The sequence below is a fragment of the Aspergillus ambiguus genome (assembly GCF_047715705.1).
Source record: "Aspergillus ambiguus strain CBS 117.58 unplaced genomic scaffold BDV59scaffold_45, whole genome shotgun sequence".
Lineage (NCBI taxonomy): Eukaryota > Fungi > Ascomycota > Eurotiomycetes > Eurotiales > Aspergillaceae > Aspergillus > Aspergillus ambiguus.
The window spans coordinates 72651-89890 of record NW_027395558.1 but is presented as its reverse complement, the minus strand read 5'-3'; the positions used below and the strand labels follow the sequence as shown (position 1 = coordinate 89890).

The window sequence follows — 17240 nt, the reverse complement described above, 5'->3', positions numbered from 1 at the left end:
CTTTCCATAGTGGAGTTTGTCTTAGGCGTTTGCCGTTGGAGATAGCCTTTGGAACTTCCCACTGATCAAGATGACTCATCTAGAGCTCTATAAAAGGGCTTCAGATTGTGGAAATGCCTTTCTCTTCCTTTCCTTTCTCTCTCCATAGTCAAATGTTTTCGCCAAGGTGCCAGAATCGATCATTTCCATCATTTTTTCTGAATAGACCGTAACAATAGTGCGATGAAATGAAGGAACATTCACTATTTACATTAGATACTGGTTAACGTTCACTGACGTCTTCACTGTGATCCTATCACTCTAGCACAGGGATATTCTGGTCCCTTCTTTAAAATCAAGAAGGCCCAGGTCAACTTTTAATATATGCTATGTTCTTCAGTACACCACTCAAGAAGACTCCTCGTTCAAAGAGCCCTTCTGCTACGAGGGCGCTTCCGCAGGACTAAGTCTTGGACGTGCCTGGAGTAGAAACTCTCCTCTGAGACTATCGCACATGCGCGATAGATGAAAGCAGTTTCGCTGTCCCTTGGTCACTGAGTGATGGCCTGGAACCAATGCAACTGACGCACCAACTGAACATGTCTAAGATATGTCCTCTCCATCGGTTCCCTCAAGTCTAGTTATGGACAACGGAAGCCCGGTGATACGGACGACAGTATGCGTGGGCGATGGATCTTGCACCGCAGTCGAATACTGGATGAGGACCGACCATGTAGATCACGATGGCAATGACAGTCATCCTGAACTACACTTATTGGCTTGGTGTTGTCCTCAGGTCACTATTCTCTGAACCGTGATACATACCCATTGGTACAGATAAGAGGGAGAAGTTCCAGTCCTTGATGAGAAGAGTAGTGCATGCTGATTTCATTGTGGTGGGAGCTACCATGTAACCATTCTAAATATGATATCCCCAGCCGACTTGTCGGATGAAGCTCCAAAAGCGTCACAGGTGGCTCAATCAGACGCTGAAGTGTCTACCGAGTATAGATGCTGGAAGACTGCGGTCAAATGAAAGCGACTAATAAGCCATGGGATCGACGGGATCGCCCTGCCGTCATACTCCTTAGTTAGTTACTCAGACGAAACGGGAAAGCGTCTTAGAAGTGATGAGATATTACAGGACTATAGGTTGACTATAGGGAACTTTGGATCCCCTTTTGATGTTCACGCACCCCAGGATGCTAGCAATGGGCTGCTGATAACACTTATCTACAATAGAGACCCTTGACCAAAATGTACCCCTACGTAGAAATAGATCTACACTGCAGCAAATAAATAACTTATGTTCATAGTGATAAATGTAATATCCACACGCAATTATCGTAGAACCGTAACCTGTCGTCACTCGTTGTCAAGTCGTAAGAATGCCCAAACTCCCTAGATCCTCCAATAGACTCGCTCCATCTATACCGATAATCTTGTATATTATATACGGCTCGCGCAGCGCTTTCTACGCAGTCAATGCAAAACTCAGACCCATCAGGCCCATTCCCCCAATTGCAAATCCAATCCCCAAACCGCGACGATGTGTGAGGCCCAGTCCCTCGCTGAAGAGCTGCAGTCCCACCGAGGTCATTACACCAGCCGTTGCGGCAAACATACCGCCATATACCGCCCAGGGTGGATCAGAAGAATCATCGCCGGACCTGCCGGCGTGTTGCGCGCCCCAGATCCAAAGGGCGGCCAGTCCGGCACCAGCAGGCTGGCTGATACCGCCGAGAAGGCTGGACCAGAACATGGCCTTGGCACGGGAGTGCAGCGCAAGGTACAGGGGCAAAGCCATGGCGAAGCCCTCGCTGATGTTGTGGATGAAAAGGGCGAGGAAGACAGTGAGCCCGAGGGTGGGGCTGGCGTGGTTGGTCGCGTAGGTGATGAAGCCTTCGGGCAGCTTGTGCAAAGCAATGGCAACCGAGGTCTGCAGGCCAATGGAGAGGAATGCATTCTGGGGCACGTGGTGATGATGTTGGGTGTTTGCGGACGGGAGGGCGGGCTTTGCAGCATCGTCGGTGGGTGCATTCTGGTAATCGGGTACACTTGTATGGGAAGAAGAGGAGGACGGAGTATTCAACCCGGGCTGGGGCGTATCCGAGTCGGCTTGCCTGGACTCAAACCGCACGGGGATATTGGTTGAGTCGGGGATCAGCGGGGCAGCTTCGAGATCATCGCTGGCAGGGATTTCCGCGACTACGAGGGTCTTGGAGCATTCGCGACCGCAGGCCTGCGAAAATCCGTAGCAGGGGCCATTTTCGTCACATTGAGCCTTCACCCCGCCCATCCAGCGGTTCCAGCGGCGCGCCAAGCGAACCCGCCACGGTTCCGAGCGATACGGGGGTGTCTCGACTTCGTTTTCGGGATGCAGGAGAGGGACCGCCGGGGTAGATTTGCATGATCGCGTTAACAATGGAGATCGTTCGGTCGAGCGAGGATACGGCTCTGTTGGACGAGGGTGGTGATGTTCGTGACGGTGGTGATTGCCGTGTTCGAGGTCGGAAGGCGAAGGGTCATGAGTATGGGCGCAATCAACGACGTGGGAAGGAATGTAGCGATGGATGAAGGCAGACACAAGCCGAATGACGATCACGCCGGCCAGGAAGAGGCCGACGAGAGAGTATGCGGCGAGAGATGCGGACCATCCTGCCCGCAAGAAGTACTCGTGGGCGGTGGGGAGCATGCTATAGAGGGAGGTGAAGAGCTGTCTTGATGAGCGTGGGTCGCGGAACAAGGCACACATGCAGTGAAACGTACAATGACGCCCGCACTGAGACACATGGAGGCGGAAAGAAAGCCATTGTGGCTGACGATCTGGAAGTTCTTGTGGTGGGAAAAGTGGCGGAGAAACAAATCGACGCAAATGACGGACGATCCCAAGACGCATGCTGATCGGGTTAATAAAAGGTGGACGGTGAATGGCGGGAGACTTACCCAGGCCGGAAACGGCACTCATGACCCAGCCCCGAAGGTCGTTGCTGGCAGCCATGGTGCGAGGGAGGAAGATGAGGCGGAGATGGAGAGAAGATGGAGAGGAAGAAGCGAAGAAGCAGAGAAGATGCGGAGTGAGAACCTTGGGGACGGCGGCGGGCAACTGGTGAGGTCATCGTCCCGTTCGGGTAATCTATACTTCTTCCCGCCCTCGCTCTATACCACCCCATCCCATCATAAATGGGAATAACCTCAATGTCGCGAATATCGCTCAAGTCATGCACACACGCCGGATCGAGAAAATGGTCTTCTCACTCCAGTCAATCCCTCGTGTAACCCCCCGGAGGCACAAACAACTACTATGTGCCACAAAACACCCATTTCGGTCTAGATACACTGAGATGATCAGCCTCAGCGTCTCAGGAACTGATCCCACTGGCGACGATGTTCAACGGCTTGCATATATTGGTGATAAGCTGCACGCTGAAGCGGCCGTTGCTTCATCAGTCTGCGATTGCTTACGGTCTTAGGGCCCAACGCAACGGATTCAGTGCCAGTCTCTCAAGTATAAAGAGGCCTGCTTTCTTCACTTCATACCAGGCCACAACTCAATACTCTTCCTAGCAAAGCACCAAGGAACTACAACAGGCTGCAACCATGCCCATCAAAGCAACTCTCGTCCGGGCCTTGGCCCTCATGCTTCTTTCTTCCACCCTCTCCTCGGCCATGTCTTTCGACAAGTACACCGAGCCTGTCCCAGAAGGACTCGTTGCTTGCGACACTCGAGAGCAGCTCGGCAATGCTGTTCCCGCTGACTACAAGGGCGAGACCGCTCTGTTCAACGAGGACGGAGGCTACTTCTTGAAGGATGTTAATACGGGCGAGAGACTCGCGGTAGCCACCGATGCCCTCGTCGACTCAATCGACGCTCAACTGGCCGAGATGGATACGCTTGACGCGGCAGGGAAGTTGAAGAGTCCTAGCCCTGAGCCGCAGACTTCACCGAACAAGAGAGACGGCAATCTGGGGGAAGCTGCAAACGCTTGTCAGCACTGGAAGTGTCAGACCGACGGGATTTGCAAGACTTACAACGACTGTCATGTCTGCTTAACCTCCAAGAAATGGTGCATCTAAAGAGAGGTGGATTCACGGCAGTTTGGCCTGGTTATTGCCGACGGGGCACTCGTTTGGGGATGTTTAACGGGGGATGGATGATGTGGAGTGGATACAATATGTCATATAGCATTGGCCTTTTGGAGACAGAGATAGTTCCAACATAATCCACTCCTTCGTCGCTGTTATGTGTGGCGCACGGCGTACTGCGTACTTCTTCGTAGGATTCCTCCCCACTCCCTATCCGCTCTATTTCAGCTAGTATACTCCACCCCCAAGAATGCCTCGGTTAAGCCAAAAATTGTAGCCTATTCTCACCCAGAAAAACGTGATTCTGGTTGGACCCCAAGCCTTGATCGGCCGCCTTGGCTCGCCTTGACCCTCTACGGCGTTTTCTTGACGCAAGAGACACTATAACTCCACCTCAACAAGAGCCGACGACAAACAGCCCCATGGCCCTACGGTACTTGACTGTGCGGAGACTTGCCGAGTTTGACGACTCAGGCTCTGCGCGAGATCCAGGAAATTTGGCTCTCGGGTATTCGGCCAATATCCGTTCATACATGCTGATCCCCCTGGTTTCTCCACGTCCAGCTATCGGCGATCGGGCCCTCGTTGCTAAGCCCTGCAGCATGATGATGCTGCTGCTGCTGCTTAACTTGCAGACGGATGAATTCTCTTCCTCCTGCTGTTCCGACAGACTGGAATCGAGGAGATAATGCCCCATGGGGAACCCCGCTGGGCCTGAACAATTTCGTCCCCACCGGCCTCGGTTAGAATGAAGGGATGCTGAGGGCCACTTAGAGCGGAATTGGGACCTCTACGAGTTGGAGACGATCCATCGTCGGATCTGGGGTGCCGTCGTCATCGGACTCGAGCGCCGTCGTCGGATGCGATCTGTCGTGGACCTGCCTATAAAGCAAAGTGTCGATCCCACGCTTTGCTTTCCGCGACAGCCAGACAGGTCACATTTACTGCCTCCCTGACACTCCTGGCCCCCGAAGCTCACAATGCGGCACGCCGGCAGTTTTCTGCAGACCTCCTCTCTGCTCCTGGCCGCGGTGTCGACGACGTGGGCGCAGTCCACCGACTCGGTATCCTGGCCCATCGAGACCTTCCGGAGTACTGAAATCGCCGCTCCGGTTCTGAACGTCACGAAGCATGGCAAGACCGAGCCGGGCTATCTGTTTTTCTCGCCGATGATGGGCAGCCATGAGAAGGGCAACCCGGCCATCTACTCCGACGATGGCCAGCTCGTCTGGCAGGGCCCCATGGTCAACACGTCCGCGTACCAGCCGCAGATGCTGGACGGCGAGCCCGTGCTCGCGTACTGGAATGGCGCTGATATCAAGGGCTTCGGCTTCGGACAGATCACCATCCTGAACAGCTCCTACCAGGTCATCCACGAGGTGACATTGCAGTCGACCGATGAGCACCCATTTGTCACCGTGCTCGATCCCCAGACCTACCCCTCCTACATTGACATCCATGAGAGCCAGTTTACCGATGACGGCACGATTCTAGTGACAGCCGTGAACGTTACCCAGATGGATCTGTCGTCGCTGGGAGGCCCTTCGGACGCCTGGGTGCAGGACGCCTTGTTCTACGAGATCGACATCAAGACGAACGAGGTCCTGTTCCGGTGGAGCACAGTCGAGCACGTCTCGCAAATGCCGCTGTCCTACAGCGAGCTGCCGATCGATGGCAAGGGCGGGAGCAAGACTGAGCCCTACGAGTATCCTCATCTGAACTCGGTGGCCAAGTATGGCGACTCGTACCTCGTGTCGTCGCGCTACATGTGTACCATCTTCATGGTGGACAAGAACGGTGATGTGAACTGGCGCCTCCACGTAAAGCCCCCCACCCGACAGTTTCCCTTTCTAAAAAAAATGAACTTTCTAATCCTTATGCAACAATAGGGCCAGAAAGGTGGCGACTTCTCCCTCATGACCGAGGCCAGCTTCTGCTTCCAGCACGACGCGCGCATCGATGAGCACACCGACGACGCCATCGTCCTCCACATGCATAACAACGAGAACTCGGATGTCACCACCCCAACGACGCTGACGACCGGTCTGACCCTCCGTTTGGACATGAAGACTAAGCGCGTGTCGGTGGTCGGAAAGGTTTGGGATGCTGCCGATCCCGTGTACGCTGAATCCCAGGGCAGTTTCCAGGCGCTGGACAACGACCATATCCTCCTGCAGCACGGCGCGGTCCCCAAGCTTGAGGAGTACGATGAGAACGGTGCGCTGGTGATGCGCGCTCGTTTCGGCCCCGACAACGATATCCAGTCGTACCGTGGATACCGCTTCCCCTGGGTGGGACGCCCGAAGACGCAGCCTGCTGTGGCGGCCTGTCCGGAGAAGGGCAAAACCGCCGTGTATGTTAGCTGGAATGGCGCGACAGATGTGCAATCCTGGAAGGTGCTTGCGGGATCTGAGTCGGACCAGCTGCGGACCGTGAAGACTTCTGTTCGCAATGGGTTTGAAACCAGGATTGCGGTAGAGGAGGCCAAGATGGTGATGGTTCAGGCGGTCGGTGGCGTGGGTGACGGCACGAAGTCGCAGATGGTGAGTGTTGGAGATGGATGTTAGAGTCTCATGCGGATGATCTATAAATTCACGTACATATTTTCTGTGTCTTATTATCCGAATGGTGTTGCAAGTAGTTTGCTGCGTGTAGTCAGCTGAGGCCTCACCTGCTGCAGTCATGCGATCCGCACAGGATGGATGGTAAGACATAAATCAGACCGTATTCCGTTATTCCTGTTCTCCATAATATTCCCTTATTCTACCGTCTACACCAGGAGATCGGACTTGTTATACTCACTATCGCTCTATAGTTCTATTTTATACTTCGAATGTTGTGATCAGATGATTGGCGCGCTCTGATTGGTCTCCACCTTCGGCTTCAGTTTTTCCCTCTTCGGCAATTTCTGTTTCTTCCTTCTCCCTCTCCCTCCCTCATCCTCTTTACCCTCCCGACACTCCATGTCTAAAGCCACTCTCGCCGCCATTGCGGCCGCCAGTGCCGCCACTGGCGCAGGCCTGACAGCCCTGTTGTACTCTCCACGCCCCCAACATCAGCAACAACAACAACCGCAAAAGGTGTTACCTACGACGCCCACCCAACCTCTCCCCGCAACCAAAACCCTCTCTGCGCATCCTCCGACACCCTCTCTCGCCCCCAAGCCTGCCAGCGGCCCCGTCGACCCCGCCGGCATTTCCCAATATGGCTTCCCCGGCCCCGTGGCCGACACGCTGAGCTCGCTCCCACTGGCGGGCGCCTACGACCGGCGCATGCGCAACCCATCTTGGGTAGCCGAGCATATCACGCCAGCGTCGCTGGCGCTCAAGGATGCAGACCGCAAGAACAGCACATTCTACGAGGATACGACCATCCCGGCGGCGTTCCGGGCCAAGCTGTCGGATTACTTCCGCTCGGGCTACGACCGCGGCCACCAGGTGCCAGCGGCCGACGCGAAGTGGTCGCAGCAGGCGATGGATGAGACCTTCGCGCTGACCAACATGTGTCCGCAGGTCGGCGAGGGCTTCAACCGCGACTACTGGGCGCACTTTGAGAACTTCTGCCGCGACCTGGTGAAGAAGTACCCCTCGGTCCGCATCGTCACTGGTCCCCTGTACCTCCCGCACCGCGACCCGGACGGCAAGTGGCGCGTCTCCTACGAGGTCATCGGCAACCCGCCCAATATCGCCGTGCCCACGCATTTCTACAAGGTCATCTACGCTGAGGAGGGCCCCGCGTCAGCGGCGGGCAAGGTCGCGCTCGGCGCGTTTGTGCTGCCCAACGCGCGCATCCCGAATGAGAAGCGTCTGGCGGAGTTCGAGGTCCCCGTTGAGGTGGTGGAGCGCGCCAGTGGACTTGAGTTCGCCGCGAAGCTGGAGTCCAGTCGGCGCAAGCGACTCTGCCAGGAGATCAAGTGTGAGATTGTCGTGCGGGAGTTCAACAATGCCGCCAAGCGGGTTTAGGCTGGTGCCTGCTTGCGATTGCATATCTGTACATGTATTCTCGACTCGGAGTTTGGGTCCTCGTCTCGGTTCTCATAGATTGTATATACCAATACAACGTCGTGAAGTTTTCAGTAAAGATCATCGTCCGTTCGCTGTGCATATTATCAAGCAGGCAATTGACCTTGCTCTGGAGGTGACTGATATCCTTATCAAAACCTCTTGCTTCTGTCGTCTCGGGGCTCTTGAAACCAAGGATACAGGCCGGTATTGCTGTAATTAGATAGAAACCTCTTGGAAAATAGACGGCATCCGCTACCGTACTGATTCGTTCAAACTTCGGGATAAGTGAGAGGACTTAAATTTCGAGGTCTGTCCTCTCAAGGCACTCCCATGCTCAGTGGTCGCCTCAGGGTGTAAAAAGGTCATCGCGCTGAGTAGACAATCAAGTACGTATGAGCCTTGTCTATACCAATCCAACAGCAGTCGTGGCGTTTTATATAGTAGGCTAGGGAGTACATATGCAAGGCCGGTACCAGACCGGCATAGGATCCCTCAGCATTGAAACGCAACCCCCGTCTTGGTCGCGACATTCCCTCCTCGTCCCGCGAAGCCCGTCCCCTCGGAGCTGATCTCCACCATCCCCGGCAGAATCGCCTCCTTGTCCTGCTTCTTCTTCTTCTTTTTCTTCTCGTCCGCTGCGTCAGTGGACGTCCCTCGAGGAGTGATGTCCGTCTCACAGACATAGCACAGAACGCGGCCGTGCAGCTCCGCCGTGCGCGCCTGCTCTTCCTTCGTGGAATGCGGATCAGGCGCATCATGCGGCGTCATGAACTTATTCACGCACGGCGTACAGATCACATGGCCGCAGGGTTTCGTCACTACACAGTCCACATTAGCCCAGCCGGGTCAAATCCATAGAATGGCGTATAACGCACGCATAGCCTTCGGCCCGTTACTCAGCGTCTTCTTACAGCTCGGACACACCCGCGCGCCAGACGACCCATCCGACGCCGCCTCCTCGGTGAAATGCACGTCGACCAGCGACTTGAGCGAGTAGGCATGGCGGTTGTCATCCGTGGATCCAGGGCAGATCGGGGTGAGCTTGACGGCCTTGTTGGCGGCGATCTCATTCGGGTCGGTCGTGGGCGTGAGCGAGGGCACCCAGAACGAGGGGAGGGCAGACTTGCTCGACTCCGACTGCACGCGGCCAGAGAGGTCAGTAGAGTCCATCAAACGAAAGGCAGCAAACTCACCTTCTCCCGCTTCAACGCCTCCTTCAACCGATCCTGTTCGTCCCTTGCCACCCGCGCCATCTCCGCCTCATCCAACTCCATCACCTTCTTCCGTGTCCCGTTGACCTCGACCTCGCGCGCTTTAAACGCCGCCAGCGCCCTCTCGCTCTCCTCGTCGGCCTTGCGTTTGCGCGGATTCCCCGACCCCGTCGTAGCCTCCAGCCCCATACTCACGAGCTCGAACTCGCGCAATTCACGCTCCCGCGCTTCCTGCAGCGTGCGCTCGTCGTCCTCGGCCAGCCGCTTCTTGGCGTCGTCGCGCTCGCGCTCGAGCCGCTTGATCTCCTTGCGCTGGGCGAGGAGGTCGCTGATGGCGCATTCGCGGCAGAAGAGGTCACCGTGGGAGGCGCAGGCGACGACGGGAGCGCGCGCGGGCTGCAGACACAGTCGACACGAGCCGAAGGGGAGGAAGCTGTCGCGGCCGATGACGCCGCGTTTGGTGCCCCAGGTGGAGCGGAGGAGACCACGCTCGTAGGAGGTGAAGTGCGGGAGGGAGGTGTTTCGTTTGGAATGGGCCATGTTGTTGGGTTAGAGAGGGAGATAGTACCTGGGAAGAGCGAAGAAAGCTGGCGGTATACTCGAAGGGAAAGATGTGATGTGACGATGATGATGACATAATCCGGTCTATACTAAACCACTACTACTGCTCCTACTACGCCTTCAACTTCAACCTCCACCCGCCATACCGATATCCAGTGCATTGAAACAGCCCCAATCACTCGTCTGGAGGGCACTTGCGCACAGAGGAATTGTCCACCACTGCGTGCTTCCGCGCAACGACGGTCTGGATGAGGTTGACCTTGGCATTCAACCTCGCGGGACTCTCCTGGAGATCCTCGTTCGATTGGCGCGAAGTCCCAGGCCCTCTGTTCGGGGTGCCCTTCTGAAGTTCCGGGTCCTTCTGCAGCAACTCCTGTCGCAGCTGGCGACATATATCCAGAAAGTCCCTCTCCTGGTCGCACGACGCATCCTCCCCTTCACCACCACTTGCTACCTTTTCAGCCCTCTTCATCTTCCGCTTCCGATTCCTCTCACTCGTCACCCTTGCCCGCGCCAGTGCTTGTACCATGTCCACTGGCAACACACTAGAGACCAGTGGCGGATCCTTCCCGTCATGCGCAACCAGCACATAGCGATCGCCGCCGCGATGGACAGCCACACAGCCAGGCAGACGACGATAATCCCTCAGGCGCAGATACTCCTCCGGCGCCGCGCCATTCATAAACAAGATCTCCTGGCTCCCAAGCTCCCGGTCCAACGCTGCGGACTCACGCACACCTGACAAGCCACGGGAAGACGCCGCAAACCCCGGCATCAGCGTGACATCAGCATACCAGCGGGCCACCCGGACATAAAACGGCCCCGACGGGCCCTCCAAGACAACAAGCAACCTGCACGCCTCGCGGAGGAAGACGACAGCACGGGCGACGTCGGAGTGGAACCCCGCGAGCAGCGCACACTGTGTCCACAGCATGGCGACGCGGGCGTCGCGAATCCCTACGCGCATGAGCTTCGTGATGGCCTTCTGCGCCATCTGCAACGACTCGGCCGGCCGGAGCACGACCGCTTCTTCCACAGTCTTCTCGAACAGCCTCTTGACGCGGGCGTAGCGGCGCAGCGCGCGCTCGGCCCCTGCGCTCGGCTGCATGCACGTCGTGCACGCGCACAGGAACCCAAACGTCGACAAGGACGCGTGCTCGCGGCGGTTATGGTTGCCAGCGGCGTAAAAGTACGCGATGGTGAGCTCGTCGCCGGCGTCGACGTCTGTGCAGACGCGGACGACTGCGCGCGCCTCCGGAGGCTGGTCGCTCGTGCGGGTGTCTTCTGTTGCGGGAATAGCTGGTAGGTTTACTACCGTCAGGGCGCTGTTCGGCACGCAGGAGTGGTTCATCCACCCGAGGTTGAGACCCAGCATGCTGCCCGGATGGGTGCCGGCTGTTGGTAGCTGATGCGCTCCCCAGATACCGGCGAAGACGCCAAGGTCGTCGCGGCGCGGGTTCGAAAGCTCCAGGAAGCGGCGGAACCAGGCGGGGCCCATGGCGCGGACTTTGCGCGCAATCAGCTCGTTGGTGACTTTAGTGGAGGTGCACGCCTCTACCTCCTCAGCGGAGATCCAGATGACACTCTCGACGAAGAGGAGGCTGCCGGCGGGGATAGAGGCGGTGGCGACGAGGCCTTGCTCGGCGGCTTGGTTGAGGTACTTTGGGGTGAAGGCGCCTTCGTAGGTGTATTGCTTGACTGCGTCCTCGGACTCGACGGTAGACCCTGTCGTCTGAGGTGAGCGGGTTGGTTTCCTAGGTCTCTTGGGTCTCTTGGGTCTCTTGGGGCTGTGAGGCCGAGGGGTGTATTTAACGAGTTGGAGAGAGGAGACGTTGGAGGTGCTGCTGTCATCGACTGGGCTTGGAGGCGGCGCAGAGGGGGAGACGCGACTGAAACCGACGTCCTCTGCTTCCTCTGTAGAAGTCAGCTGTCTGGGGGGGTTGATGGAGGTGAATATCAACCGACCTGGAATGGACATCCTCGACAGGGTGGGAGGAAGAATGAGCCTGCGCATGATGTGTGGGTATAGTGAAAGAGGAAGAGACAGAGAGATAGAGATAGAGAGAGACAGAGTAGCATAGAGTAGGCTGAGGCTGAGGATGGTGGAAGGTGCGTGCGATATCAAGAAGGAAGAATCCGCAGTAACAGAAAAGACCAACAGCACCAGGAACGCCATATGCTACAACTGTAGATCCATTCGCTCTACTTTTATCTCGCATGTACATGCCAATCCGCTAGATGATACAGACGCTGGTATCTAACTTAACCAAAAGAACGACGGCCTTCCCTCCCAAACAATAGAATCAAACCCTAGACAACTATCATGACGGCGGTCTTCTATACTCTCTCCTCGCCGCATGATCAAACAATCAACAAGGGGTATAAGGTCATCAAGCAAATAGACGCAACGGTATGAAATCATGCATGCACCGCCTGTGTCGGAGGACTCGGCGGCATCTTCTCGGTCGCGTCGTCCGTAACGGCAGACGTCGACGTCGACGGCTGCTCGTCAGCAGGCAAAGGAGTCGGCTCCCGGATGGCCGGGCTGGGGGGTCCAACGGCCGCGCTGCCATCCACCAGCCGAATGGCATCTTCGCTCTTCGCCTTGTCGTCGCCGTACAGCCTCGCGGCAGTCTCTCTGAACCCGCCCGGCTCGTCGTTGTGGATGGCACTCTGTCGGGTCGCCGTGCTGCCGCTCCGCTGAGACGGTGGGTACCCCAGATGGACAGGCTCGGAAGTGATCGAGTCACCGCTGCTGGCGAGACCCGCGTCCGACGCTCGGGGTTCGTCGGACGGCGTGGGCTTGCGCAGCTTGAGACGTTCTTCGGGCAGCATGTTCTGCCACTCGGACCCGAACGTGACGATGGACGCCTTTTTCCCGTGGACAGTGAAACTGGCCGACTTCCGGGAAAGACCGGTCCCCTCGCCCTTGCTCGCGTTCTCTTCAGGGTCGGCGGTGGCCCCGGCCGGCTCACGGGATTTCTTGCTCCGAGGGTAATTGATGTGGTGTCCACCGGAGGAATCACGGAGCGTGCGATGCAGGCTGCGGCGGACGCGACTCGACCTGTCGCCTTGGAAGGTGTCTGGTGCGTCGTCGTGGCGCTGGTCACCGTCAGCGTCAGATGGCCCTCCCTGTTTACGGCTCTGCGGAGAGCTGCTGACTTCCAACAGGCCATTCTCCCGGAGAAGACGTTCTTCGTTATCGTCAAAGACTTCCGGGACAGTCAGCTTGGAGGCGTGGGATCCGAGACTCGCAACGTCCAGCTTGCTGCCACTGCTGAGCACCGATGCCTCACGATCCAGTCCATTGGTCCGGGCCGGCGAGCTAGGTGTGTGATCCCTGACGTTTTCAGACGAGGAGCGCCGACTGGGACGAGCGTTGAGGTCGAACGAAGTAAAGGATAGCGGGATACTTGGTCTTCTGCCAGCAGGAGAACTAGGTTGCGACTCTGTCTTCTTGATCGGGCCTGAGGCATCGGGCTCGGCTTGCATGGACGTGCTGTCAAGCGGAGATACCGCTTTGTCGGCTCCACTGCCACCATCCTCTGTGGAGGGAGCGCTGCCCACAGAGGGTATCTGCAGGTGTAGCGGCTTCTGCTCGTCTGTCTTCTCGACATCTTCACCCAGATCCCGGACCAGCACTTCTCGATAACACTTGGCCCGCCAGATATCTTGTCTCACCCATTTCAGCTTCGCCGCCATGCGGCCCGCAGCCATAATGACGTTTTCCCGCGCCCGGGCATGGACAGGGGTGAGGACCTGCAAGTGGCGAGCGTTGCGCAGGAGATCGTCGAGTTTCTTCTGCTCCGCAGTGAGCTTTTCGCTCGCATCCCGAATCTTCTGGCGCATGAGCTGCCTGTGCGCGGCGAGGACGTCATCCGCGACGTCGGTGTCGGGGTTCGGCGAGGGCGGTTCCTTATCGACCGATGGGCGGGAGGCGCTCGACTGGGTCGAATTCCTGCGACTCATCCGGTTACGTTGTGCCTCGTAGTTTGTCGCAATCATGCCTTTCGTGCGTACGCCGGTCGTGCGAAAGGTGGCGGCATAGTTCAGCTTGGCGATCCAGTCGTTCATGTCGTTCTCGGAGTTGGCCAGGAAGATCTCCTCGAGCGCATTATGCCGAACGAAGACAAAGGCATGCTTGTGCTTCTTGTAACTTGAGTCTAGGAGGGCAACTGCGTCATCGGTCGACATGATCCCGTCGGGTTTGAATTCGACAAGAGGCGGCTTGAACACGACGCTCCTCTGGAGCCCTTCCTTCTGGGCGGATTCATGCTGCGACATCAATGACTTGATCCAGCTCGCGTCCCTGAAGAAGTACAACTGCGATAGGGTAAGCAGCGCGCCCCATTCCTGCCAGGGAGACCTGGTCTTCTTCTTCTTCGGGTCCTTTCTCCAGAGCAGCCCGACCTTTGCGACTTTGATATCCACCAGGCCCGGATTCGAGTCGGCCGGGTTCTCCATACTGGCAGGCATGAACGCATCAGGCCGAGACCGAGCCGATACAATCTGCAGGATGCCAGACTTGGCGAAGGCACGATTCAGACCCTCAATGTCGGCAGGGCCGGCAGTGCCATCGCACCGGTACGTATCCTCCAGGTTCATCACGTCCTTCAGGCTTGGCCGGAGGGAGTCAAGCTTCCCATCCATGATCAACGTGTAGGGATCGACAGGCTCTCTGGACACACGCGCAAGATGGTCCGAGCTAGCGGTCTTCAACAACGTGCGCCGTGGTCTAGACAGGTGCCGATGTCCTGCGTTGGCATCTTCAATGTGGATGAACGGTGTGTAGGAGATGTTCTCGTAGAAACACTCTAGAATATCGTCCGAGATGCCTTCACCGCCGGTGTTCTTCACGTAGTCCGGCTTTTGCATTTTCCGCTTGTTGTTCTTGTTGAATACATCGGTATGCAGGATCAAGATCGAGAAGGCGATAAAATACGCTTGGTCTGTAGAAATTAGCAAGGACCCGACAAACGCAGGATCAGAAACATACCAGGCGACGCAAAGATGCCGGGGTTGCATTCATGATAACGGTCAGCAAAGCTTTGGAGGAAACGGTCGATCTGCTGCGTCTCCTTCGGCAGCTCGACCTCCATCAGGAGCTTCCGAATCGCCATATCAATCGGATCGCCAAAGAACGAGAACTGTCTCATGTACTTGCGCAGAGCGGTCTTGTAAAAGTCCTCACCGGACTGCGCCAGCACGCCCGCAATAGCCCCTCTCGGGATGCTTTCCTCCAAGCGGGTCAGATACGCCGCGGGAGTGTCGTCCTCCTGTCGGTCGGGAATGCTTAGCTTCGACGACGGAGTTTCCGAGCCCTTCCCACCGGGGGACCCATTTCGGGGGAACGGCGGTTCAGAGTTCTGTCTCAGCCGCTGCGGGAAACTGAAGATATCGCCGAAGCTCTTGCGGCCACTGGTGGAGGTGGACGTGCGTCCGGACGAGGTGAGATGGGGCGACGGCTGACCGGAGTCCTGCGCATTGACCACGGAATCCAACGTTGACGAGCGGGCCCGCGTTCTCGGTTGGTCTCGCGTGCGGGTTGACGGGGTTGAGTGCGCCGAATGAGCGGAGTTCGACGAGTCCTTCCGGAGAAGGGGCGGCCGAGGAGACGATAGTCCGACGGACGAGCGCGACGGAGATGGTAAGGGGGAGACGTGGTCTTGTTCGTCGGTGTTGTCTGGTGATTGGGCTCCAGACGGCGGGCCTGCAGGGCGTGGAGGGAGGGGGAATAGAGGACCTCGGTTGCGTTTCAGACGCGGCATGCGAAACAGCTTGTTCCCGGCCATGCCGCCGTCGCGGGGAGAGTTGGTGCGGTAGACCCCCCGGTCGCCGAGACTTTGGTCGGATCGAGACGACTCGGAAAAGCGGGCGTCGGTGACGGAGGAATGTCGGGAGTCGCCTGGATGGTCTCGACCGGTGCTTCGGATGGAGGTGGTCGACAGACGACCGGATTCTTCCCCGCTGACGCGCGACGTCGACAGCGTCAGGTCGCCTGTTTGCGACCCGGTCGAGCTGTGCGGACCGTGCCGGGCTTTGTCGTTGGGTCGGGATTTCTGCGCCTGCGGGTGTTCGAGGATCTCCTCTGTGGACGACTTCCTGGAGTCGGGGAATATTTTGAAAACGTTCTTACGTTTCGTCGGTTGGTCGAGTTCATGGCTCGTTGGGGCGGTAGTGATGATGGTCGGAGCTGGACAAAGGACATGTCAGCAAACAAAGAAGAAGGGCTCCAAACGGAACACAGGGGGGCATTGCTTACGCGGAGGCAAGGACGGCACAGGGGGCACATCCTGTTCGGCCTTGGCATACGATTTGGACAGTTGGGGGTCCGACGCATGACGTAGCCTCAAGAAGCTGAACCGGTTCCTACGCATGCTCGCGCTGTCGCCGGAGAGTAAACCCGCGCCAGGGTATCTCGACCGGACGGGCGGCGTATTCGACCGCGGTTCCGGGGGCTGTAGCTGAGCATTGTTGTCGGCGGACGGGGTATGATCTGGCGTTATCACTGGCGGCGAGCGAGGGGTGGACTCGGAGCGTCTCGGGGCCAGATGGCCCGGGGAAGGGCTATCACGGTGCAATTGTTCGCTGTGCCGGGGGAGCGAGTGGGATTCGACGAGGCTGCGTCTTTTGGAGTCGTTGCCATCGGAGGGACTCATGCGGAGGCCTTTCCAATGCATGGCGACAGACAACCCACGCGAGGGAGAGGGCTTAAGGGAGCCTGCAGGGCGGAGGTGTGGACAGAGTCATTCGAAGGCGGCGAGACAGGCCAGGTGGCTTGATATCGACAGGGATGGATGGGAAATCAGGCAGGTCACGGCGTAAAAAGGGTAATAGAGAGCGGTTGGAGGATTGAAGTCGCTGTCACCCCTTATTCAGGACGGATTGACATCATTCCTTGTTGGTTCGAGCTTGGGAACGGGCGTGTGTGGAGGCGTGGATTCGTCAGTCAAAAAAGGGGGGACGATAGGCGAAAGCGGATCAGTGAAAACGCAGGGGATGGCCGATTCAATGGCAGTGGTAGCGGTGGTGAAGGACGAGCAGGTCCTTTACATTTCCCAGCTGCAGCAAACCGTCTGGGGGAGGTTGTTTGTCGGCTGATGTGCCGATGGGGCGGATGAGGGGATGACGGCCTAGGAGTCGGAGGGGTCGCTGTGGAGGAGTGAGTGGAGGGGAGACGAGAGACGAAGGGGAGGATGTTCGAGATGGGAATAGAGTGGGAGAAGTGAATGGTCAGAAGAAGAAGGACGGTTGTAGAGAAGTAGAGGGAGCAGAGGGGAGAAGAGGAGGAAGAGGAAGAGAAGAAGATGATGATGTTGATGATGCAGCGGGTGGAGTGGGCACGTGGTGGTCACGATACTGAAGGTCAGTCAGTAAGGTATTCTCCATTTGTTCGTAT

General features: G+C 57.3%; 7 protein-coding genes across 7 annotated transcripts; 3 read left to right on the top strand and 4 right to left on the bottom strand.

The window, feature by feature from the left end:
- Positions 1 to 1283: 1283 nt before the first annotated feature.
- On the bottom strand, positions 1284 to 2999 carry BDV59DRAFT_187093 (Zn(2+) transporter ZRT3). Its single transcript, XM_073691131.1, has 3 exons — positions 2926 to 2999; positions 2749 to 2879; positions 1284 to 2695 (listed from the first exon to the last, which is right to left on the bottom strand). Exons 1-3 carry the CDS (start codon positions 2978 to 2980, stop codon positions 1454 to 1456), a joined length of 1428 nt encoding a protein of 475 aa, XP_073543956.1. The 5' UTR covers positions 2981 to 2999; the 3' UTR covers positions 1284 to 1453.
- A 580-nt stretch (positions 3000 to 3579) lies between these two features.
- On the top strand, positions 3580 to 4056 carry BDV59DRAFT_205455 (uncharacterized protein; the record flags this gene model as incomplete). The annotated part of the gene is made up of 1 exon (XM_073694648.1): positions 3580 to 4056. The coding sequence occupies one exon, from the start codon at positions 3580 to 3582 to the stop codon at positions 4054 to 4056; it is 477 nt and encodes a 158-aa protein (XP_073543955.1).
- Positions 4057 to 5045: 989 nt separating this feature from the next.
- BDV59DRAFT_205454 (arylsulfotransferase family protein) lies at positions 5046 to 6632 on the top strand (the record flags this gene model as incomplete). The annotated part of the gene is made up of 2 exons (XM_073694647.1): positions 5046 to 5885; positions 5955 to 6632. The coding sequence occupies 2 exons, from the start codon at positions 5046 to 5048 to the stop codon at positions 6630 to 6632; spliced, it is 1518 nt and encodes a 505-aa protein (XP_073543954.1).
- A 196-nt stretch (positions 6633 to 6828) lies between these two features.
- BDV59DRAFT_187084 (DNA/RNA non-specific endonuclease) lies at positions 6829 to 8206 on the top strand. Its single transcript, XM_073691130.1, has one exon. The coding sequence runs from the start codon at positions 7029 to 7031 to the stop codon at positions 8025 to 8027; it is 999 nt and encodes a 332-aa protein (XP_073543953.1). The 5' UTR covers positions 6829 to 7028; the 3' UTR covers positions 8028 to 8206.
- A 275-nt stretch (positions 8207 to 8481) lies between these two features.
- On the bottom strand, positions 8482 to 9871 carry BDV59DRAFT_187082 (putative RING finger domain protein). The gene is made up of 3 exons (XM_073691129.1): positions 9263 to 9871; positions 8945 to 9206; positions 8482 to 8887 (listed from the first exon to the last, which is right to left on the bottom strand). Exons 1-3 carry the CDS (start codon positions 9818 to 9820, stop codon positions 8562 to 8564), a joined length of 1146 nt encoding a protein of 381 aa, XP_073543952.1. The 5' UTR covers positions 9821 to 9871; the 3' UTR covers positions 8482 to 8561.
- On the bottom strand, positions 9862 to 11830 carry BDV59DRAFT_187080 (uncharacterized protein). The gene has a single exon (XM_073691128.1). It carries the CDS (start codon positions 11817 to 11819, stop codon positions 10017 to 10019), a length of 1803 nt encoding a protein of 600 aa, XP_073543951.1. The 5' UTR covers positions 11820 to 11830; the 3' UTR covers positions 9862 to 10016.
- Positions 11831 to 12138: 308 nt separating this feature from the next.
- On the bottom strand, positions 12139 to 16655 carry BDV59DRAFT_121125 (Arf family guanine nucleotide exchange factor SYT1). The gene is made up of 3 exons (XM_073686802.1): positions 16104 to 16655; positions 14838 to 16034; positions 12139 to 14790 (listed from the first exon to the last, which is right to left on the bottom strand). Exons 1-3 carry the CDS (start codon positions 16519 to 16521, stop codon positions 12260 to 12262), a joined length of 4146 nt encoding a protein of 1381 aa, XP_073543950.1. The 5' UTR covers positions 16522 to 16655; the 3' UTR covers positions 12139 to 12259.
- Between the last annotated feature and the right edge of the window lie 585 nt (positions 16656 to 17240).

Coding starts and splice junctions, on each gene's coding strand:
- BDV59DRAFT_187084 (XM_073691130.1), top strand. CDS start 7,029: ATGTCTAAAGCCACTCTCGCCGCCATTGCGGCCGCCAGTGCCGCCACT.
- BDV59DRAFT_187080 (XM_073691128.1), bottom strand. CDS start 11,819: ATGTCCATTCCAGGTCGGTTGATATTCACCTCCATCAACCCCCCCAGA.
- BDV59DRAFT_187093 (XM_073691131.1), bottom strand. CDS start 2,980: ATGGCTGCCAGCAACGACCTTCGGGGCTGGGTCATGAGTGCCGTTTCC. Junction 2,880..2,925: donor GAGTGCCGTTTCCGGCCTGG/GTAAGTCTCCCG, acceptor TAACCCGATCAG/CATGCGTCTTGGGATCGTCC. Junction 2,696..2,748: donor GTCTCAGTGCGGGCGTCATT/GTACGTTTCACT, acceptor TCATCAAGACAG/CTCTTCACCTCCCTCTATAG.
- BDV59DRAFT_187082 (XM_073691129.1), bottom strand. CDS start 9,820: ATGGCCCATTCCAAACGAAACACCTCCCTCCCGCACTTCACCTCCTAC. Junction 9,207..9,262: donor AGGCGTTGAAGCGGGAGAAG/GTGAGTTTGCTG, acceptor GGCCGCGTGCAG/TCGGAGTCGAGCAAGTCTGC. Junction 8,888..8,944: donor TAACGGGCCGAAGGCTATGC/GTGCGTTATACG, acceptor TGGACTGTGTAG/TGACGAAACCCTGCGGCCAT.
- BDV59DRAFT_121125 (XM_073686802.1), bottom strand. CDS start 16,521: ATGCATTGGAAAGGCCTCCGCATGAGTCCCTCCGATGGCAACGACTCC. Junction 16,035..16,103: donor TGTGCCGTCCTTGCCTCCGC/GTAAGCAATGCC, acceptor TCCTTTGTCCAG/CTCCGACCATCATCACTACC. Junction 14,791..14,837: donor CGGCATCTTTGCGTCGCCTG/GTATGTTTCTGA, acceptor TAATTTCTACAG/ACCAAGCGTATTTTATCGCC.